General features: G+C 41.1%; 1 protein-coding gene across 1 annotated transcript; it reads right to left on the reverse strand.

Annotated features, from left to right (window-relative positions):
• Positions 1-5,041: 5,041 nt before the first annotated feature.
• On the reverse strand, positions 5,042-22,874 carry TMEM19 (transmembrane protein 19). Its single transcript, XM_005896789.3, has 6 exons — positions 21,361-22,874; positions 19,090-19,203; positions 9,968-10,105; positions 9,324-9,578; positions 8,017-8,226; positions 5,042-6,200 (listed from the first exon to the last, which is right to left on the reverse strand). The coding sequence occupies exons 1-6, from the start codon at positions 21,488-21,490 to the stop codon at positions 6,037-6,039; spliced, it is 1,011 nt and encodes a 336-aa protein (XP_005896851.1). The 5' UTR covers positions 21,491-22,874; the 3' UTR covers positions 5,042-6,036.
• Positions 22,875-23,259: the final 385 nt, after the last annotated feature.

The following is a 23,259-nucleotide window of genomic DNA, read 5'->3' on the forward strand; positions in this document are numbered from 1 at the left end:
GAAAGGTAATACCAAGTCTAACCTCCTATACGAGACTCATCCAGTAACACCAGCTTTTGCCATCAGCCATGCCTCAGTTCAGTCGCTCAGTCCTGTCCAACTTTTTGCGACCCCATGGACTGCAGCACGCCAGGCCTCCCTGTCCATCACCAACTCCCGGAGTTTACTCAGACTCATGTCCATTGAGTCAGTGATGCCATCCAACCATCTCATCCTCTGTGGTCCCCTTCTCCTCCCGCCTTCAATCTTTCCCAGCATCAGGGTCTTTTCAAATGAGTCTGTTCTTTACATCAGGTGGCCAAAGTATTGGAGTTTCAGCTTCAGCATCAGTCCTTCCAATGAATATGCAGGACTGATTTCTTTTAGATGGACTGGTTGGATCTCCTTGCAGTCCAAGGGACTCTCAAGAGTCTTCTCCAACACCACAGTTCAAAAGCACCAATTCTTCGGCGCTCAGCTTTCTTCACAGTCCAACTCTCACATCCATACATGACCACTGGAAAAACCATAGCCTTGACTAGATGCACCTTTGTTGGCAAAGTAACGTCTCTACTTTTTAATATGCTGTCAAGGTTGGTCTAACTTTTCTCCCAAGGAGTAAGCGTCTTTTAATTTCATGGCTGCAGTCATCATCTGCCATGCCTAGACAACCAAAACTGTCATTGCAGACTTATTTCTTCCTGCCTCTTATCTCCCTTCCCGCTTCTACACCAGTGTCTCAGTCTGTTCCAATGGCTGTAACAAAAGTACCAGAGACTGGGTGACCTACAAGGAACAGAAATTTACTTTTCACAGTTCTAGAGGCTAGAAGTCCAAGGTCAGGGTGGCAGCAAGGTCGGATTCTGTGAGGTCCCCCTTCTGGGTTGCAGATGGCCATTTTCTCAAGTGTTCTCATGTGGTGGAGAGGACAAGAGAGCTCTCTGGCGTCTGTTTTATAAGGCACTGATCCCATTCAGGAGGATCAATGATCCAATCAACTCCCAAAGCCCCACCTCCTACCACCATCACACTGGAGGTTACGATTTCAACATGTGGGGCCATACAAACATTCAATCAACCAGATTCAGCAAACTTGAGTTCATCAGCAGTCTCAATTCAAGATTTAGAATAGACACACCTGGGTTAAAAAATAAAAGCCAAACATACAAACAAATCTTCCCCCACCAAATCCCCACTCTCAGCTCGAACCTGCTTCAGCTGGAAGCCTGCAGTGGGGAAGGGGAATGTGTTTTTCTGCTCTCTTAGAGTTCACCCATTCTCCCACCTGTTTCTAGGAACAATAAGGAGTGATCACAGCTTGCTATTCATATGGCAAATGTCCACGTTTCTATATATGGTTATGGGAAGTTTGAAGGGCCAATAGAAGACAAAAAGTGGACTGTGATTAACACAGTCCACGTGTCCCATTTATCCAACATGCTAGTTACACGTCTGTCTTCCCCACTCTTATCAGACCCGGAGGGCACCGTCCTTATCCCAGTCATCTCTGATTCACTGGATCCGGAACACAGTGCCTGAAGCATAAAGACATCAGGTGAACATTGGGCGACTGGATTTATGTTGCTTGAAACCCCATTTTACTTTTCAAATTCATTGCTAATAAGGCTGTTGATAAAAAGAGGGAATACTATTTAAAATAACAATGGGGAAGGGTAGTAGGGAAGAGGGGTTTATTTTGGTTACTCTGAGCATTTTTTTATTTGCAGAAGAAACTTATTTGATTGCAGACTTTTAGAAAAGTATTTAGGGAATTCCCTGGGGGTCCAGTGATTAGAATTTGGTGCTTTCACTGCTGAGGCCCAGGTTCAATCCCTGGCCAGGGAACTGAAATCCCACAAGAAGCACGGCACAGCCAAAAACAAAAACCTCATAAAGACGTATTGAAAATTATTTTTGTATAAGTATTTTAACAGTAGCTTTATTGGTAAATAATTTATAGATCACAAACTTAAAAATTATCTCAAAAATAAACATAATCTATAACACATTAGTATTTTGGTATATATCCTTCTAATCATTTTTCCTAAATAATTTTTTCTTGGGTTTAAGTACCTGACTTGAAGCAGCAAAATGACAGTGCAAATTATAAGAAAATCTGACTGATTCATATATATTAAAACACATCCAAAACAAGTAATATCTAGAAAATATCTCAAATTTCTAGCAGTTGTTATCTTGAGGAAGGTGGGAGAAAGCTAGATTTGTTGAGGCGATAGTAGAGGCAAGGATGTTTTAGTTTGCCTCTAGTGTTACAATTTTTTAAAAAGAAGGATAGATTCAGAGTATCAATTACGCATTAAAAAAATTGAAACATTAAAAAAAGAGTTGCCACATGTGTAAAATAAGTTTTGAAGGATGTGGTTATGATAAATGAACGGGAATTAACATGTATTCTCAGAAAAAATAAATTCAGGAGCTTTGCCCTTTTAACCCACCTCAACCCCACCCTTTCTACAATCACTTCCTGATTCATCAGTTCCAAAGCCATTAGAACTGTGTCACACGATTGAGAAACACTGGCATCACGGCAGTCCTGTAAAGTTCAGGTAACCAAACTGGTATTTTAATTTTCTTCCAGAAATATGTTCCTGATCATCTTTTTTTTTCCTGCCTTAAATGGGAAAGCTGATTAGGCTCAAACAACTTAACATATACTGAACACTTATTTTTTATATGTTCAGAACCATTTGAAGTTATAGCAATAATGCTCCATGGTGCAGTTGCACATTTGTGCATTCACGCTGAAAGCTCTTGCAAGTCCCCTGGGATCTGCTGGCCAAGCAGTCTCTCTCACTGTGGTGGCATCAGGAACACCAGAGGGTGGGGCTCCAGGACGCCCAGGTGCAGACAGGCAGCAGCTGTCTGCGCTGCAGGCACATGGCAATGTTTACAACATGTCACCTCACATGATTTTTCTTTATACTAAGTCTATGCCTAATTGGGATGAGGTTGGCATTTCTGGACTCAGCATCCTACAGGTAAAGCAGCTAGAAAAAAGAAAGAGATACTGATTCCTGGGTCAGGAAGATCCCCTGGAGAAGGAAATGGCAACCCGCTCCAGTATTCTTGCCTGGAGAATCCCATGGACAGAGGAGCCTGGCAGGTTACAGTCCATGGGGTCACAAGAGCTGCACATGACTTAGTGACTAAACCAGCACCATCCGCACCTGGGCCGAGGCATAGATAAGTTAGTGATGAGAAAAGCTACGGATGGAATGCCTTGTCTTATCAGTTCACTGTTCTCTTGATGGTTCCCTTTGATGAGTCTTCAAATACTCCTCCTTGAAGTCTTCAGATCTCCTTTTGGAGCTGCCCTGAGCCACATATACCTTGCTCTTTTCTACTGTATGAGAGTATGGCAAGAAATAGAATGTATGCCTTTAGGCTGCCCAGGTAGGCAGCAGTACACGTATTACTTTAGTAAATGCCTCCATGGAGCTCTTCCCATGAAAAGCATTTTTTACATAAACTATTTATTGTTACAGTAAAATATCTAATACATGGAAAATTTTTTTTAAAAAAGCACATTTTTTAAAAGTCTACAATTATCATATCCAAATATGCTCTGCAAACAGAGAGTTTCTTCCTAAATTCTGTGACAAAAACTGATCTGACCTGATCTGAGGCTCTCGGCGTCTTTAGTTATCACATTTATTAGTGGTATTCATATATCCACCACAGAAGTATCAATGTATTTGGTAATGGGTGCTCTTCTAGACTCTTTGCACAGTTTTAAGTAAAATATTTTATATTTACCCTATCACTTGTCTAAAATCTGAAAAATTTTGATTCCAAAACACAACTAGCCCTTGGTTTTCAAATAAAGGACTGTAAAGCATATGTCCCCAAACTGTTACCAATGTGGTGATTCCTCCAAACCACAAAATGGTTCCAATGAGCATGTCTGCCCCAAAGAATGTCATGAAGTTAAATCTCCAGGAGAAGAGAGAAGAGGAATGTTAGAACAGCTGTAGGAAAAACACAAGCTGCATATGAAAAAACGACAGAGAAATGATCTGGGAAGTCATGTAAGACTTCTGGTAATACGGAGGTATTACCAGAAGCTATCCATCCATAAAGACAGTACCCAGTACTATTGCTAATAGCTGTCTGCATAAAAATGAAAAGCCCCATTCTTTTGAGACTTTTAGGTATGGGGTATTTTTTTTAATTTATTTTTATTGAACTATAATTGATATACAACATTAATTTCAGGGATACAACATAATGATTTGACATTTGTATAAAGATATTCTTAATTCGGGGCTTCCCTAGTGGCTCAGTGGTAAAGAATCAGCCTGCCAATGCAGGAGACACAGGAGAAGTGGGTTCGATCCCTGTGTTGGGAAGATCCTCTGGAGCAGGAAATGGCAACCCACTCCAGTATTCTTGCCTGGAAAAATCCCATGGACAGAGGAGGCTGGCAGGCTACAGTCCATCCACAGGGCTGTAAAGAGTCAAGCACCACTGAGTGACTGAGGACAGCATATTCTTATTTCATAGTTCTCAAACTGTTTAAACATTGGACTCTCCTAGGGAGTTTGCTAAAAATAACCCATGCATGGATCTCACTTTCAGACATTCTGATTTACTTGGTCTAAAGAGCAGCCTTAACAACAGTGTTTTTAAAAACTCCCTATTAAAATTGTGTTTAAAAACAATTCTAAGGTGCGGCCAGAACTTTTAAAAGTCCCAATACTCAGTCTGTGTCCCAGACCACATAAATCAGAATTTTGGGGAGAAGCGCAGACGTAAGTATTTCTTTAAAAAGATGTTCAGGTGATGTCAATGTATACACAAAGCAGATAGGTTGAGACCCACTGAGTTGCTTGGCTTAAGGCTTAAGTGTGTCAACTGTTTTTTAAAAAATTCTTCCTGAACCAAGTCATTTCTAGATAATTACTGAAGCAGTCACCAATAAAGAATTCTAAGCTTTCTCTACTCTGATAGTGGCTTATTCATGAATCTCTCCTCAATTTTTCTATGAATGCGCAAGCGGCAGGGGAAGAAAAATATTGAAATCACATGAGATATTTCAAAATACTTTTAGCACAACAATCCATACTATATTAAACTCCTTTAGCACTTCCATCAAACTGAAGGACGTAACTGAAAGTGGCATTCACTTTGGTTGAAGCTATAGTAGAGGAGAGCGTACCTTAACAGGAAGTCACAGCATCTTCCAGTGAATTCTAGGACAGCGAATGAAACAATAATTGCACTAATTTTCCAGTGACTCTCACTGGTCAAGATGCTAATGTAAACCACATTCATAGACAAATTTCAAAGAAAGCTACAAAGTACGTTAAAGGTATTAAATTTAAGATAACTTCTGCTCAGAGACCAACTGAAATATATAGAAAGGTGCACATTTTTTAGATCTCAGGTATCTCTTTTGCTTTTACTTAAAAATAATCTTTTTTGTGTGCCTTCTAATGGTCACATGAAAAAGACATTAACTTTTTTTTTCCATCACTAACTCTGAGGAAGGAAGAACAAATGTGGAGAAGACCTTGCAGCTCACCAGGAACCAAGCTCCACACTTCTTGCAGTACTAAGTGGCAGGTAACGGGAGAAGTCCAGGATACTACACTTACGCAGGCTTCCGCACACATTCGTTTAAATATAACATCAGGGTAACTGGCAGGGAGGCATTTCTCCATCACAACTCAACCATTTAAAAATGTTATCACTTTTAGTCCCTTTGCTGATTTAAATAAACAAAACAATTTATATCTACCATGCAGGAACTTTCAGTTCAATATATTGGGACACTATAACTTCACTGTTCAAGTTCTATTCAGCAGAAGAAAAATAGCTAAATTGAGTCTTGTCTTTCACTGGGAAGATATTAGCTATCAGAAATGCATCACAGAGAGGAAAACTGGCATGCCATCATAATGGACTAGAGGAGTAATTGGCACTTCTGCTTTGTCATTACAGTTATTCTTCTTGGGATAAAACTTGGGATAAAACTTGGAATTGCAAGTTTAGCTAAATTCATCATAATTTTAACTTTGGTAAATGAAATAAAGTTCACTGTCTAGGCCAAAAACCCCAAGCAGCTGTTGGGAGCAAGAGGGCTACGAGGACAGAAGTAAACAGATTCACGGCATTGTTGTCGAGGATGGGTTTCCCGGCTATGTACTTCACTTCCTTCCCTGGGCTGTTGACCACCATGCCAGTGCTTTCATCCAAACCTGGAATGAAAAAGAAGCGAATGAAGTGGAAAATCCAAATGACTTGATTTAAAAAAAAACAACAGCAAAAACCAAATTAGCTTTCTGCTCTAAAGAAGCTACCCTTGCGAAGATTCTTGGCCATTCAAAGAATGACTTTGGTGGATACCTACATGGTGAGCGACAAGGAACCCACGGTTACAAAAGGCCTCCTTGAAGAAGTGGGTCTCAGTATGCCTCAATACTGGTCTCTCAACAATGCTGGAGTTCTTTCAGAAGGAGAAGGGAGGCCTTGAACAGCAGAGGTGGCAGGAAGGCTCCTGAAAGCAGGGGTCACCTTTGCAACCTCTACGATAGACACTAAGGCCCAGCAAGGTGCTCACACAAAGGAGGCACACAGAGATGAATCCAATTTGCCCCCCAGCCCACATTTTTTTCCCAACCCACTCAATATGATCAGAAATTTCCGAGTAAGAACTCAGTTTAGAATAAAACCTAGGCGCTTTAAAATAAAAAGTGTAATGCGTTGTGTGTATGGTTACTGACCCTTTAGTATAAATTAAAATCCAACTGCTTCCTCCCAGCATCTAGATAAGACTAATGAAGCTGAGAGAGCAGATGTTTTGTTGGTGGAACCAGATTATACGGGGGTGTGAAGAGAGACTGGGAGCACTGTGTTTGGGGAACTGTCTGGAGACTTCCAGCCTCTTCACTGTATGAATCAAAGGAGAAGACGTGGTTGGTCAGAGGCTGGAGCAAAGACACACCAAAGAGAACAAGTCGGTACACTGACATGACAGGAGAGCCTTAGGTGCAAAGCACAGAAAATGTTGGAGAAACGCTTATGTATCTTGATGCAGGACTAGCAGACATGACGTCACAGTAGAAAAGTACATCATCCGTGTGGCGTCAGGTTAGCAGAAGAATTATTTCTCAAATGGATTTGGAAAACAAATGGAAAGAGGGGCATAAGACTGGTCTGACTCCCAAATTCTGCTTCCCTGGGATTAAAATCCCATAAGCAAATGCATCTGTCGCCTGCATGGTCATTCCCTGTATAGCTTCTACTCATTGCTCTGCAGGAATAATTCTCTGTCAGTCAGTTTATCACAAAAGAATAAGAAATTCAAAACTGTATTACAGACTTTGCCCTATTATTCTGGCTCCCTGAACAACCTGTGTCTTTGGGATTGTTTTTATTATCTTATCTCTTTTTTTTCTTTTCCATATTTCTTCCCCATTTCTTTCTCTCTTTTTTTTTTAACATATTTATTTTGTTTTTGGCTGCACTGGGTCTCACTGTTTTGCATGGGCTCTCTCTAGCTGTGGAGAGTGGGAGCATCTCTTCGTTTCAGCGTGCGGGCTTCTCATCGTGCCGGCTCCTGTTGCAGAGCTTGGGCTCTAGCTCAGCGGGTTTCATGTGCTGGCACACAGGCCCAGCTGCTCCATGGCATGTGGAATCTTCAGACTCCTATCCACTGCACCACCAAGGAAGCCCCTGTCTCTTTTCTTTTGGTTTTAAGGACACATTTATTCAGTGTCATGATCAGACTACTACTTTTAGCAATCAACCAGCAGCATAGGTGAAAAAAAAACCTTACATTAAATATCTCTGTTGTAATGCTTTCCACTTTCCACAGAAAAGAAACTAAAATAACTTGTTTACAATTAGTCAAAAATACAGTCCTAGAATTTTTTGTCCATAAACATGACATATCTAAGATATGTCTAAAACATATCTTCTCTGAAGTGGCTAGGCACTGCTACCACTGTCTGTGGCTGAGTCCTCATTTCTTTAATACACCAATAAGTTGCAATAATAAGGTTATGTTCTTACCACTAAATTGCATGGTAGCTCCTAAATATGAATCCACAATTGATCCTAGTAATCCAGCCAGACCCCCAAATGCAATAATTGGCCACTGGGGAGCAGAAATGTCTAAATCGTTAACAAAAACCAACTGTGTGAGGAAGTAAGTGATGCCCACAAAGGTTCCACCAAGAAGACTGGAGGCAAGGCCCACCACCGTCACTCCACCATTGGTCCCTAGAGAAGAACGTGACAAGATCAGCTGGTGAACAATCAGCCAACATATGAAGTCAAAAGAAGCAAAACATCTGGTACCTGTCTAATCAAAACCAACTCAAAGAAAGGGTTCACTCTGATGCAATCCAAAGACCCTCCTACTTAGAAAGGAGGCTTTTCTCCTCAATAATTCCTGACATTTTCAGCAGTGAGTTTAGGAGAGCCAGGCTGCTTGGTTTCACTTTCAGTTCTGTCATTTCCAAGCTTGGTGACTGTGATGAAGTTATGTAACTTCTCTATGCCTTAGTTTACTTGTTTGTGAGATATAAACAATAAAAGGACCAATTCACATGATTATTAAGACTGCTGCTGCTGCTGCTGAGAAGCACTAACCACGTAACAGGCTCCCAAGAGATACTCTACCATTTCTTTCCTTTTCCCTTCCTACTGATAAGCCTGCAGGTCAATCTCTATGTTTGCATACAATTTATCTAGGAGTTACTGCTGCTGCTGCTAAGTCACTTCAGTCGTGTCCGACTCTGTGTGACCCCACAGACGGCAGCAACCAGGCTCCCCCATCCCTGGGATTCTCCAGGCAAGAACACAGGAGTGGGTTGCCATTTCCTTCTCCAATCTAGGAGTTAATAACACTTCCTTAAATATTACTTATTATCACCAGTTTAATAGCCTATAGTCATTTTCCAATTAAGGGGGAAAATTGAAATTCTCTCTTTTTAAAAAAATTATTTATTTGGCTGCGCTGGGTTTCAGTTTTGGCATGTGGGGTCCTCACTCTTCCTTGTGGCATGCAGGATCTAATTCCCTGACCAGAAATGGAACTCAGACCTCCTGCACTGGGAGCACGGAGCTTTAGCCACTGGACCACTAGGGGAGACCCCAAACTGAAATTCTTAAGAGGCTTTTAAGTAAGAAATACAATAAATCAAGAGGCTTTTTTTTTTTGGCCACACTGTGTGTCATGAGGGATCTTACATCCTGATCATGGATGAAACCCGGATCCCCTGCAGTGGAACCTCAGAGTCTTAACTACTGGATTGCCAGGGAAGTCCCTGTTCACTTTTTTTTTAAAAAAAAAAGAAACTTAAATAAAGACTCACCAACTGGAACTTTCTCCCAGGTTGTTATTAGCCTTGGCGTGCTTTTACTCAGAACAGGGCCAACTTCTGAAGCCCATGTGTCTCCAGCAGAGGAGGCCAGTGCAGCCAAGAGAGACAAACACATCCAGGAAGCAGTGTGCTGTCTGGAAAAATCTATTGGGATTTCCCCAGGGCCACTTTCTATCATGTACAGCAGGGCCAGCTCCGTGGGCACCGCGCCATTACAGAACACCTGAATCCAGTTTCTCTGCCCACCTAGGATCCAACAAGAAAATGAAGAGCACAAGGGTGTTTCCTCCTCAGGAGGAAAATCATGCAGGTACCTGTAACTGCTCCTAATTTACATTGTAGAGTTTAAGAAAAGAAAAATGACTATAATTTTTAAAATGACTACAAGTGGGATGATAACGCTGCCCACATTCTATATTGTTTCAGAATAATTAATGATAGACTTCAGTACTTCTAAAATTCTGCTGTTCTTGCTATCATGGTAAAGTAACAATAAACTATATCAGGCCACTACTTTAAGTAATTCTCATATAAAATTTATGTTTCATGAGTCTAAACAGGTTCTGATTAAAAGCTTCTGTTAAGATGAAATAAAAGTTACTAATTTAAGTGACATTAAATATAATTCATTTTACCTTCCTTGTATTCTGAATCTAGATGCTTCTTTGCTTCTCCTTTCCATTTAGTAAGTTTTGAGGAAGAAAGAAAAAACGTCACCAAAGAGGTGAAAAAGCTGAAATTTGCAATGGTTAGGATAAATCCAACCACGAGCCCTGAAAGAAACACATATATACAAAATTACACTTAGTCTATACACTAATACTGTGAAAAAAAAGAATGAATTTTTTCAGTTATTTTCATATTAAAACCGGAAATGTTCATTTCTAATATATTGACATTTTTACCAACTAAGACATTACCAAACAGTATGCAATGGGAACCCACTCCAGTGCTCTTGCCTGGAAAATCCCATGGACGGAGGAGGCTGGTATGCTGCAGTCCATGGGGTAGTTAAGAGTCAGACACGACTGACTTCACTTTCACTTTTCACTCTCATGCATTGGAGAAGGAAATGGCAACCCACTCCAGTGTTCTTGCCTGGAGACTCCCAGGGACGGGGGAGCCTGGTGGGCTGCCATCTACGTGGTCGCCCAGAGTCGGACCCGACTGAAGCAACTTAGCAGCAGCACAGTCTTTCAAGTTTCTATTTTTTACATTTCCCCTCCATACCTGGGATTTTTTTTCCACTTTACAAAAAATTCAGTAAATAGACCATCCAAGAGTGAATCTGGGAGAAAGAGGCACATAGAAAACAAATTCCAACATGACAGAAGTCTCTACTTATTAATAATTATTTTAAATGTAAATGAGTTAAGTGATCCACTCAAAAAAACAGAGATGGCAAAATGGATAAAAATACTGGTCCAACTATATGCTGACTACAAGAGACTTGCTTTAAATCTAAAAACACAATGGGTTGAAAGAACTGAAAAAGATAATCCATGCAAATAAGTGACCAAAAGAGAGCAGGGGTGGGTATACCAAAATCAGACAAAACACACAAAGTAGACAAGCTCAGAACTGTATTCATATGACATGATCATCTCTTTCTATATATATATTTTTAAGCATTTCTTTTCTTTCTGGCATAACAGAATACTTGAGGCTCATCTTAAACCTACTTTTTGCCCCAGCCCTGAAAGCAGCCATTTCTCTGAGGAGCTCTGGTTCATTCCAGTGGGGAATGGATATTAGAGGTCAAAATCTAGGCTCATGGTCTGTCCATGTCTACTGAGATATATTTGCTTTTTGTGGACAAAGCAAGTGAATACACACATAGAAATATACACTCATGCATATATACTCACGCACATACATGAGTACTTCCAGCCTGGCATTTTCCAAGAATGTGACGAGCACATCCAGGCACAGCTATCTTCCATGCCCCTATCCAGGCTACCTGCTAGTATAATATTGCTGACTACAACCTCTTCCACCCCTAACTGCATGGTGGACAATCTCTGCTCTCTGTAACTCTTAAGATAAATATATTCAGTTTTGCTACATGAAGATTTTTATTAAATAACACAACAACAAAACACTACTAAGTAACAGAATAGATATTAAACAATTAAGTATGCTACCATGCATTTCATAATTTAAGTATTAAAGAACAGAACAAGGGCCCAGATTCCTATTTCTGAAGTAATTCCTTCCATTGGTTAGCTCAAGCTAGACTGACTCATCAGTCACTGAATTACTTGATTATTGGCATTTTACTTAAGTTCAGTACATTTTAATTGAGAGTGCAAGAAACAGGATAATGCTGTATAAAGTACTAATAAAGTGCTGTACCTCTGGAGTTGAACATTCTGAAGTTAAAACCTCAACTGCTGCACTTACTATTGAATAACTAGATGTTACCTAACTTTAAGCTTCAGTTTCTCATTAGTGTATTAATAATAATTCCTACCTCACTGGCTTACTGTGGAAAGTTAAATGAGATAATTTTAATAATATGCTTACTATATAAGTCAGCACATAGGAGGTCCTTAATAAATGTTAACGAGGATCATTGGCAATAACATTAAATAGCAGTTACAGTGGCAAAACCTCAACAATCACATTATTGTTGCAATTATGATTATTATTGTAATAATAATAATAATGATGTTATTATGTTATCCAACCTTTAAGTCTTTTCAATTGTTTTTATAATATATTACACAAGTAGTACACATGTGGGCCTCCCTGGTGGCTCAGTGATTAAGAATCCACCTGCCAATGTAGGTAACATGGCTTTGATTCCTGAGTCAGGAAGATCCCCTGGAGAAAAGAGAAAGTTGCTCAGTCATGTCCAACCCAGGCTACCCACTCCATGGCATTCTCCAGGCTACAATACTGGAGTGGGTAGTGTTTCCCTTCTCCAGGGGATCTCCCCAACCCAGGGATCGAACCCAGGTATCCTGCATTGCAAGTGGATTCTTTACCAATTGAGCTATCAAGGAAGGCCTGCCCACTCTGGAGAAGGAAATGATAACCCACTCCAGTATTCTTGCCTGGAAAATCCCACTGACAGAGAAGCCTGGCGGGCTATAGTCCATGGGGTCGCAAAGAGTTGGGCAAGCTGAGCAAATGTGCACACATGCTCACAGTACACAAGCACTGGAGAGGAAAGCCAAAACATATGGAGGTCTATGAAGCAACAGTCAGTGTCTTTCTCCCTCACCACCACCATGCCCCACCCTTCTCCAGGAGGCTGCCCTTTACTTCAGCCACCTCAAAATACCATGTGAAGCAATCAGTGTTTGAGTTGAGGAAAGGTTCAGAATGAGGAATAAATTGAAGGCAACGTGCTTCAAAGCAATGATTTCTTTGATGTAGTCTAAAAATCTTAGAATTTTTTGTATCTCCCAGTTATGTCTGAACTTTTAGATTAGTAACTGCTGTCTCCAGCACATGTCTATTCCACCTCCTCAACCCACCTCTAACAACTCTAATGGTTCCTCAGTGCTAAGGACTTAATATGTGTAACAGTGGGAGGCTTTCAAAGAATGTGAAGACTCTAAGAATTACAGCTATCTTCTGAGTTTAAAACATGTTAATTCTGTAACTCGTGGATGAGATCTGGGGAAGTGAAACAACGCTGTCTATAAACAGCTCTGATAGAGGGAATCAGTCAGTTCAGTCGCTCAGTTGTGTCCAACTCTTTGCCACCCCATGGACTGCAGCACGCCAGGCCTCCCTGTCCATCACCAACTCCCAGAGTTTACTCAAACCCATGTCCATTGAGTCTGTGATGCCATCCAGCCATCTCATCCTCTGTTGTCCCTTCTCCTCCCGCCTTGAATCTTTCCCAGCATCAGGGTCTTTTCAAATGAGTCAGCTCTTCACATCAAGTGGCCAAAGTATTGGAGTTTCAGCTTCAGCATCAGTCCTGCCAATGAATATTCAGGACTGATTTCTTTTAGTATGGACTGGTTGGATCTCCTTGCAGTCCAAGGGACTCTCAAGAGTCTTCTCCAACACCACAGTTCAAAAGCATCAATTCTTTGGTGCTCAGCTTTCTTTATAGTCCAACTCTCACATCCATACATGACTACTGGAAAAACCATACCTTTGACTAGATGAATCTTTGTTGTCAAAGTAATGTCTCTGCTTTTTAATAAGCTGTCTCAGTTGGGCATAACTTTTCTTCCAAGGAGCAAGCATCTTTTAATTTCATGGCTGCAGTCACCATCTGCAGTGATTTTGGAGCCCAAGTAAATAAAGTCTGTCACTGTTTCCATTGTTTGTTTCCCCATCTATTTGCCATGAACTGATGGGACCAGATGCCATGATCTTAGTTTTCCGAATGTTGAGCTTTAAGCCAACTTTTTCACTCTCCACTTTCACTTTCATCAAGAGGCTCTTTAGCTCTTCTTTGCTTTCTGCCATAGGCGTAGTGTCATCTGCATATCTGAGGTTATTGATATTTCTCCCGGCAATCTTGATCCTAGCTTGTGTTTCATCCAGCCCGGCATTTCGAATGATGTACTCTGCATATAAGTTAAATAAGCAGGCTGACAATACACAGCCTTGATGTACTCCTTTCCTGATTTGGAACCAGTCTGCTAGTCCATGTCCAGTTCTAACTGATGCTTCTTGACCTGCATACAGATTTCTCAGAAGGCAGGTCAGGTGGTCTGGTATTCCCATCTCTTGAAGAATTTTCCACAGTTTGTTGTGATGCACACAGTCAAAGGCTTTGGCATAGTCTTTAATAAAGCAAAAATAGATGTTTTTCTGGAACTCTCTTGCTTTTTGATGATCCAACGGATGTTGGCAATTTGATCTCTGGTTCCTCTGAGATCTAAATCCAGCTTGAACATCTGGAAGTTTTCGGTTCACAAACTGCTGAAGCCTGGCTTGGAGAATTTTGAGCATTACTTTGCTAGCGTGTGAGATGAATGCAACTGTGTGGTTGTTTGAGCATTCTTCGGCATTGCCTTTCTTTGGGACTGGAATGAAAACTGACCTTTTCCAGTCCTGTGGCCACTGCTGAGTTTTCCAAATTTGCTGGCATATTGAGTGCAGCACTTCCACAGCATCACCTTTTAGGATTTGAAATAGCTCAACTGGAATGCCATCCTCTCCACTAGCATCCTCTCCATTTGTTCATAATGATGCTTCTGAAGGCCCACTTGACATTCCAGGATGTCTGGCTCTAGGTGAGTGATCACACCATCGTGATTATCTGGGTCGTGAAGATCTTTTTTGTACAGTTCTTCTGTGTATTCTTGCCACCTCTTCTTAGTATCTTCTGCTTCTGTTAGGTCCATGCCATTTCTGTCCTTCACTGTGCCCATCTTTGCATGAAAAGTTACCTTGGTATCTCCAATTTTCTTGAAGAGATCTCTAGGCTGAAAGTTACCTAGAACTGCAACCAAAGGGGCCTGGGAATAATCTCTGGGAGGCAGAAAAGGGAAAGGTATGATTGTAATTTTTTAATCTAATAAATTTTAATCAATTATATCATATATACTATTGCCTAGAGAAACACTGTGAGAATCAAAAGAAGGCTGGTTAGCCCAAAATATAGCATATGAAGGCCAAGAGAACCAGAGGTTGGCAGACTTGAATGCTATATCAAGGCCAGGACTCTCTGAACTATGCATTTGCATCACTGACTGTTTCTCAGGAAGGTGTGTCTATGCCGTTGTGTCCGACTCTTTCCGACCCACGGACCACAGCCTGCCAGGCTCCTCCGTCGGTGGGATTTTTCCTGACAAGAATACTGGAGTGGGTCGCCATTTCCTCCTCCAGGGGATCTTCCTCATCCAGGGATTGAACCCATGTCTCCCAATTCTCCTGCACTGGCGGGCAGATTCTTATACCACTGAGCCCCCTGAAAAGCAACCTTCTAAATACAAGCTGACTTCTCAACTGGCCTGACCTGAAGAGTGATGTTTGCACCCAGTTGGCCCAGGACTTCTATATTTAATCAGATTAATAAAGTATCACTCTGGCTCACTGATTAGTCCTTTGTGGCAGTAGGCAACATAAACCAGTTTTCCTTGGCTCTGATCAATTCTGGGTACCTGACTGAATGAGATTTCTATTTGAAAAGACTGAAAACCGTACCTGAACTATGATAACCAAAGAGGTAAGGGCACTTTTGTGAGACCACATGAAGCACAACCACTGGCCTTTTCTGACAACACCCCACTGGCTCTGCACTCCCATCACCCTTACAACATCTTCTTCCTGGGCTTAAATGCCTCAAACACCTCCTGCTTCTCATCTGCTTCCCCTGACTAGAAATGCAAGCTCTTTGACGATGGAATTTTTACCTATTTTCTTCACTTCTTAGTCTTCAGTGCCCCAAACAGTGTCTGGAAAACTAAATATTTATTGCAGGAATGAATTAAAAAAAGCAAAAATCACTAAACCCGAGAGTCTTGACAAGTGAGATTAAATTTAAACTTGTCAAGAGATTGATGACAAATTATTTACACAGACATGTTCAAAGGAACACACTGAATAACTAGACTGGAGCAGATCACTGGCACAGTGCTTTATAAGCCCTATGTGATCCTCTCCTTATTCTAGAAGTATTCTTTCTCTTGAGGGGACAAGAGCACTCCAAATACCCAGATCCTGAGGATGTTCTGAAACCCTTCTCAGTTCAAAGCACACTAAAGACATACTATGGCAAAACTGAGTAAAATCCCTATGACTATAATAGTAATTGTGGAAGGAAAACAATACTAACATTTATAGATACATATTTTAAGTGCCAGGTTCTATGCTAATCATCTTATATGTATGACTCCTCACGATGAGTCAGTGCTATAGACATTATTATTCCTTCTCATTTTACAGGTGGGTAGTCATTAAGACGAAGTTTAAGTGACTTGCAGTCACACGTTAGGACAGATTTCCCAAGTACGATGATATACTTTGAAACAACAGTACAGTTTTTTTATCCTTAAAGGGAAAAGAAGCTCCAAATAAAAAAGATACCAACTTTCTATAGAATGAGTGATTAGGTAGAGAGTGGAGGTTTTAAAATCCATCCACACGTATTTCCTAAGCACTGCTACAACAGTGCACAGCACCATTCAAACAGCACGGGGCACAGAAGCATATGGTGCGGTCTGTCTGGGGGGAGTTTACCGTGTAAGACTTCACAGACTAAAGAGATATGGTGTCCCACACATTTTGTTGTTTGAGCCTCACCAAGAAGCCCATAGGGACCTATTTTATGAAGAAAGTGAGGCTCGGAGGAGATAGGTGCCGTGGCCAAGTTCACAGAGAGAGAGGTGGCAATGCCAGGATTCAAATGTTTATCTTCTAATTCTAAATCAAGCCAAGTAGGAGAGGAATAGAGGCCAAAGGGCTAGAAGGCAGAAAAGGAAATGGTAGCAGGAAAGAAAAGAAAGTGGAGATCAGAAAAGTAAGAGGAGAAAACAGGATAATAAACAGCATGGAAGTCAAAGGAAGACAGCACTTCAAGAACTTGATGTTTCTTCCCACAGGTCAAGAACGATAAAACCCAAGGCAAGGCTGCCCGAGAAAAAACATTTTTAGCAAAGCCTAACTCTATATTATTATATTTAATCAAAAATTGTTCAAATTGTTTGGTATAGATGAGTTAGTACTGTCAAAGTGCTAACAATAAATTTCTCAATTTCTCAACAGAACTTGAATAGTGTATCTCAGTTTTGAAGAACGAGAATGAGCATGATTCCCCGAGGACCTGTGCCTAATAATAGTAATCACCCTATACGTGCCGGCTATGTGTCTAGGCACTGAGCCAAAAACTTCACAGAAGTTATTTCATTCCCGCTGCAACTCTAAGAATGAAATGAGGGGTAGATCAGAATTTTGTGGGTCTTGAAGCTTACAAATCGGGAGCCTGCTTTTTTTTTTTTTTTAAATCTTTTACCTCTGAAAAATTTACAAAACAAGAGGACGATGAGAGCACATTGCTAGGGCCCTTCCTAGGACTTTGAAAGGTACTACTGGAAATGAGGTGCCATGGAGTTTAAGCTGTTACTTTCATGGTGTTGTTCTTCTCTAGATTGGATATTTGTAATTCACAGGAAGCACTTATTCATCTTCTGAGTCCTTAAAAAGTTGAAGTATAGTTGATTTACAAAGGCATGTTAATTTCTAGGTTAGATGTTAAAAACCCTCTTCTCTGAAGAGAAAACTGAGGTACAGGGAGGTTAAGTGACTTTCTCGAAGTCCCACGACTTTCCTAGCCATTATTCAGACCCATCTTGCCTGATTCTACTGCTTGTTCTTTTACCTATCAGACTATCTCGCCTCCGTGAAGGCCCACTCTAATTCATAAAAGTTTATAAAATCTCTGCTGTATGTGAACACAGAGGACAGCACATTTACAATACATTAGGGCTAATAATGAGCAGCCACTTGAAGGCTGGGTAGGCGGCTTTGAGACCTGCCAGTTGTAAATATCAGCATCGTGTAGTGATCTCAGCCTATAGAATGTATTTGAGGGGAATCCTCATGTCTTGGGGCTTATACCATTAGCAGAATATGAAAATCCCAAAGTCATATCAGATCCCATCACTCCTCTGGTTTGAGACAGGGGGATTCTAGCTTGGGATAAAATCTTTTTTGTGCCCCACAGCCCTGTATTATCTGGCCATTGCATCTTTCTTTAATGTTTATCTCTCATGACTTTTCCAGTCGAATGAGTCTTATTCTCACTCCCAAATAAATCAGGCTTGAACATGTCAGGGCCTTTCTGCTTGTTTTGTCAAGCCTGGAACATGCTTCTTGCAGTTCTTCTCATATCTGACTTTTTTAGGTCCCAGTTCAAAACTATCTCTTTAACACAAAAGTTAATCCTGAGCCTATTCACAGAAAAATGTCCCACATTCCCCAATATTCACACTTTATTATCTTTTTCTCATAAACTTTATCATTATATGTAAAGGTTTATGTATTTTATTATCTATCTGTACTAAAGAATAGAAGTTCCATATAATCTGAAACCTGCCCTTGTTCACAGCTATTCCCCCAGTTTCTAGCAGAGTGGCACACAGTAAATGCTTAATAAGTATCTGCCAGAAGAATAAATCAATGGCCTGTCCTCATCGCAATTCTGAAGACTTGAGAATACTCAGCTGGGACTACTCCGCTTGAGGCTGCGAACAGTAATTTCCAAGTGCTATTCTTCCCAAAATGGGCTTCCCAGGTGGCTCAGTGGAAAATAATCTGCCTGCAGTGCAGGAGATGCAAGAGACGTGGGTTCAGTCCCTGCATAGGGAAGATCTCCTGGAGCAGGAAATGGCAACCGGCTCTAGTATGCTTGGCTGGAGAATCCCATGGACAGAGGAGCCTGGCAGGCTACAGTCCCTGGGGTCCCAAAGAGCTGGACATGACTGAGCACATTCTTCCCAATGGCTCTTCCATTTCACCTTGAGGTAAAATGCTCCAATGTGTCTGCCTGCAGAAAATTTAATCCAACTCAGGAGCTGAGTAATCAAGGTACTGAAAAGTCTATCCCACTAATTTATTTGTTATCAACTACAAAGTTCAATTTGTTAGGAAGGATATGTTAGTATCCGAAATTCTGGCAGAATAGGAATGGCAAACAATGCATAACTTTATCATTGTCTAAGTAATCACACTAAGTAACGTTGTGATTTATAGTTTCATATGTTCAGAATTTAGAAACCACATGTTTAAATTACATAAGCAAGCAATTATTATACGCCAAACGTTCAAAAGAAAAACATACCTCCTAACGCCCCACTGTGATCTAGACTTTTCTTCTTAAAGCCATTAGAGACGATCAAAACAGTAACAACAACAGAAAACAGCCAACGCCAGGGAGAAACAGGCTGAAAGTTACCTGGAAAATTATAGAAGTAGAGCATAAATTGTGTCAGGCCTACACAGGTTAGTCTTGGGTGCAAGCTTTGATAACTGTATTCTGGATTAAAATACTGTTGTAAGCAGAGAAACTGAGATGAAGCCACCAAAGTAAAATATTTACGTTGAAACTTGTTTAAGAGAGACAATCCTACTGGTGAGTGACAAAGTAAGTCCTAAGTTTTAAGAACCATTTACAACTATTTATAATAATGGGTATTTGATACATATTTGAAGATGTGAAATGCATTTCTGGTTCTTTCTTTGGAAATCAGGCACGTATTCAACCTCAAGAACTGCACAGAACAAACAGGATCCAATTTTTTTTAACACGATCCAATTATTCCTCTCTCTGCCTTTCACAGAGATTTCTTAAAAAGGTAACATTCCCACAGGCTACATACACACCTCAGGATTCAAAGGTTAGCAACTGATTTTTCCAAAGGTGGCATCCTTTGTTTTGTTTCGGCTAGCATAATTTCTTTTCAGATAATTGAGTCAATAAAGATTAGGAAATTTAGTATAAAAAATCCAGACTCTTGTTTTCTGTTTTAAAACCTGGATGTTCAGGCTCACATGGCAGAACTGACTACAGGGGAAGAGAAACCACCTCCTTTAGACCATTCATGGCGTTACCATTTAAAGTCCCCCCTTTAATATAAAGTGATTATAAATGTGAACTATTGCTTGTGCCCACATTTCTACCAAAAATTGGAAAATGTTACAGTAACTATAGAGCATAACTTTTAAAAATTATGACTCACTTTATCGCACACCTGTAACATAATATCGTACATCAACTAAAACAACAAAAATTTTAAAAAATGAAAAAAAAAAAAAGGAAAATGGAAGACAAAGAGGGTGAAACATTAAAAAAAAAACTGGGAAAATCCTATTTCTAGAAGTGCAAACTGTTCTCATGTGCTTAACATGCAAAGAAAAGCCTTGGACAGCTTCACTTACCTGCATTAGGTGCCTGGTCCCAAGGGGTCACTTACATTTACAAATTCTGGCTTATTCTATTTCGTTCAAGTCATAGTTAACACTGCCCCAAGAAAGGGCAGTGTTACTTATTTACCTCCCTCCCCAAGCCCTCATTCCCTACTGGGAACCATGAATGAACAGCCAGAAATCTGTATCTTGGAAAACATTCACTAGATTATTCACACATTTCTTTGCAAAACGACTAAGGTCTAAAATGGCAATCACTTATAACCATTTATTGGAGAGGGCAATGGCACCCCACTCCAGTACTCTTGCCTGGAAAATCCCATGGACAGAGGACCCTGGTGGGCCGCAGTCCATGGGGTCGCTAAGAGTCGGGCAGGACCAAGCGACTTCATTTTCACTTTTCACTTTTATGCATTGGAGAAGGAAATGGCAACCCACTCCAGTGTTCTTGCCTGGAGAATCCCAGGACAGGGGAGCCTGATGGGCTGCCGTCTATGGGGTCGCACAGAGTCGGACACGACTGAAGCGACTTAGCAGCAGCAGACTTAGCAGCATAAACATTTATAAGTTTACTTTCTCTATTTTTCACTTTTCCTTTCAACTGAACAGTATTCTGTTTTCATAAAGGGGTATCAAGGAATCTGTACAAAAGCATACTTGTGCTCTACAGCAGCTTCAAAAACCTTCAAGTTCTGAGTTCAGAGTACCTCATATTTATGCAAATTGGCTTCAGGCTTTAAAACAATTTTGCTCTTCGGCAGTGACCAAACAGCAGGCAAATCTTCCAAATCTCCAAATGTGAACACTGTGTCGTTTATTTTCATTTTTTTTTTTTAACAGGACACATGAAACTGATGAACTTTATGCATATTCTTATTAAAAGTATCACTGCAATTGCTTTGCAAAATTATGTTTCACTTCACTTGCTTTTCATCAAGATAGATGTAACAATTACATAAAACATAAAACATATTTTAGAACAGGTATAACTAGTATGACAAGCAATATTAAAGCTTTAAAACGTTCAAGGCACTGTATATTTCCATGTTAGTTAAATCCAAGTCAGGCCACAGAAGTTAAATAAACACAACAGTTTATAACCCTTCATAGGACACGAGTTTTGACCTTCAAAATGGGACATTCTAACTTTCACCAATTAAAGACAAATTAGAACATTCATACTCACCATAATAGGTGCTTGCAGTCATAGACATAATCCAGAAAGCTGAAGAAATGCAAATGATCAGGCTCAATATAACTATATTAGTTATCATCTTTATGTATTTTCTGTACGTACTGTCGTCAAGATCTCGCATGAAAAATAAGGATATAAACACCTGGGGAAGAAACTATCTCGCGTTTCGGAGAAAAATAAAGTCAGTTAAGTGGCCAGCAAAATATTCGTATAGAGGCGAACATAAATGCTAACATTTGTCACCAATCGAGAAAACAGTATAAACCGACACTGTTTCTAGATACTGGGCTGAGCACTGCCGCGGAAGCTTAGGCGAGGAAATCAAGCCGCAACCGTGATGGGCGCCTGCTCGCAGAGCTCGGATACTTCACACCTGAACTTCACCGCCGCGAACGGGAAAGGGAAGCGGGGGCAGCCAAGCAGAGGCCTGGGGCGGCGAGCTCCGCCTTCCCCGCCCACCCGTGAGAGGGAGGCCGGGCGCCCGCGGCGCGAAGGGGCGGGACGCAGGACTAGGATGCGGGGTGTCCCGGCGGCGAGTCCCGCCAAACCGCGCGTGGTCGCTCCGCACGGCCGCCCGCGCGGCTCTAGAAGCCTGGTACAGCCGGCCGGGCGCAAGCCCCCTGGATCTCGGCCCGCGCCTGCCCTCTCTTCTGCGCCCGAGACGTGCCTCCTGCGCGCATGCTCCGTGGCCACCGCGGGCGTGGCTTCGCTCACCAGAGCGTTTAAAGGGCGGCTCCAAGGGCAGGTAGGCCTGGAGAATCCCGCAAGCGAGTGCCGACGTTTCTTTCCTGTGCGTTTGTAGTGCTTCTTAGAATCTAGGCAGTTGGAACACCATATAAAGGTCTTGCGTTTGAGGTCATCCCCAAGCGCGGAAAAGTGAAACTGCCACCATGAGAGTAAGAGAAATGAAAGCAAGTGGATTGAGATCCACTTAAGTCTATGTCAAGCATCAAATTCGGATGAATTGTTCATGCCATACAGTATTAACGGGCTTTTTAAGGGAAGGGGACATATTGGGCTGTAGAAAGGGAATTTTGACTGAGAACGTCGTTTAAAAACAATGTAGTTCTGTAAGGTGCTGGACACTGTTGGCCACTGGAGATATACAGATAGCTCCACATAGCTCATGTTATTGAACTCTCAAACAGTTACTGTCTGGAACTGTGGGAAATCTGTTCCCACACCTCTCCAATTTGAGGTCTGAATTCAGTCAGTTCACTTAGAAAGCAGAACAGCTTGTCATCATTAAAAATCTGAATCTTGTGACTTCACATTTTATTTCAAATTAATTTTTGTTTGCTGAGTTATCAGTAATTGATAATTACATTATATTCTGAAGTTTTCCCGCTAATTGCTGACAGTGTAAGCAGCAGCAGCAACTCATTTTCAGACGTAGTACCCAAATGTGTTTTAACCTGTTAAGAGTAATTACTTTTTGAAAACAGTGTTATATGCAAAGACTATTTAAAACGCTTTCCTTTGGAAAGTAAGTGAAAGTCGCTCAGTCCTCTCCTACTCTTGCGACCCCATGGACTACAGAGTCCATGGAATTCTCCAGGTCAGAATACTGGAGTGGGTAACCCTTCCCTTCTCCAGGGGATCTTCCCGACCCAGGTCTCCCGCATTGCAGGAGGATTCTTTACCAGCTGAGCCATCAGGGAAGCCCAAGAGTATTGGAGTGGGTAGCCTATCCCTTCTCCAGTGGATGTTCCTGACCCAGGAATCCAAGCAGTCTCCTGAATTGTAGGCGGATTATTTGCCAGCTGAGCCACCAGGGAAGCATTTGATTAATTACCTGAGAACCACATTTGTGAAGTAGGACTAAATAGTAATGGACTTCTTTCACTACATGCATATATAGTCTTTATGCAGAGATGATGTTCCCACTTT

Source organism: Bos mutus, chromosome 5 (genome assembly GCF_027580195.1).
Source record: "Bos mutus isolate GX-2022 chromosome 5, NWIPB_WYAK_1.1, whole genome shotgun sequence".
Classification (NCBI taxonomy): Eukaryota; Metazoa; Chordata; class Mammalia; order Artiodactyla; family Bovidae; genus Bos; species Bos mutus.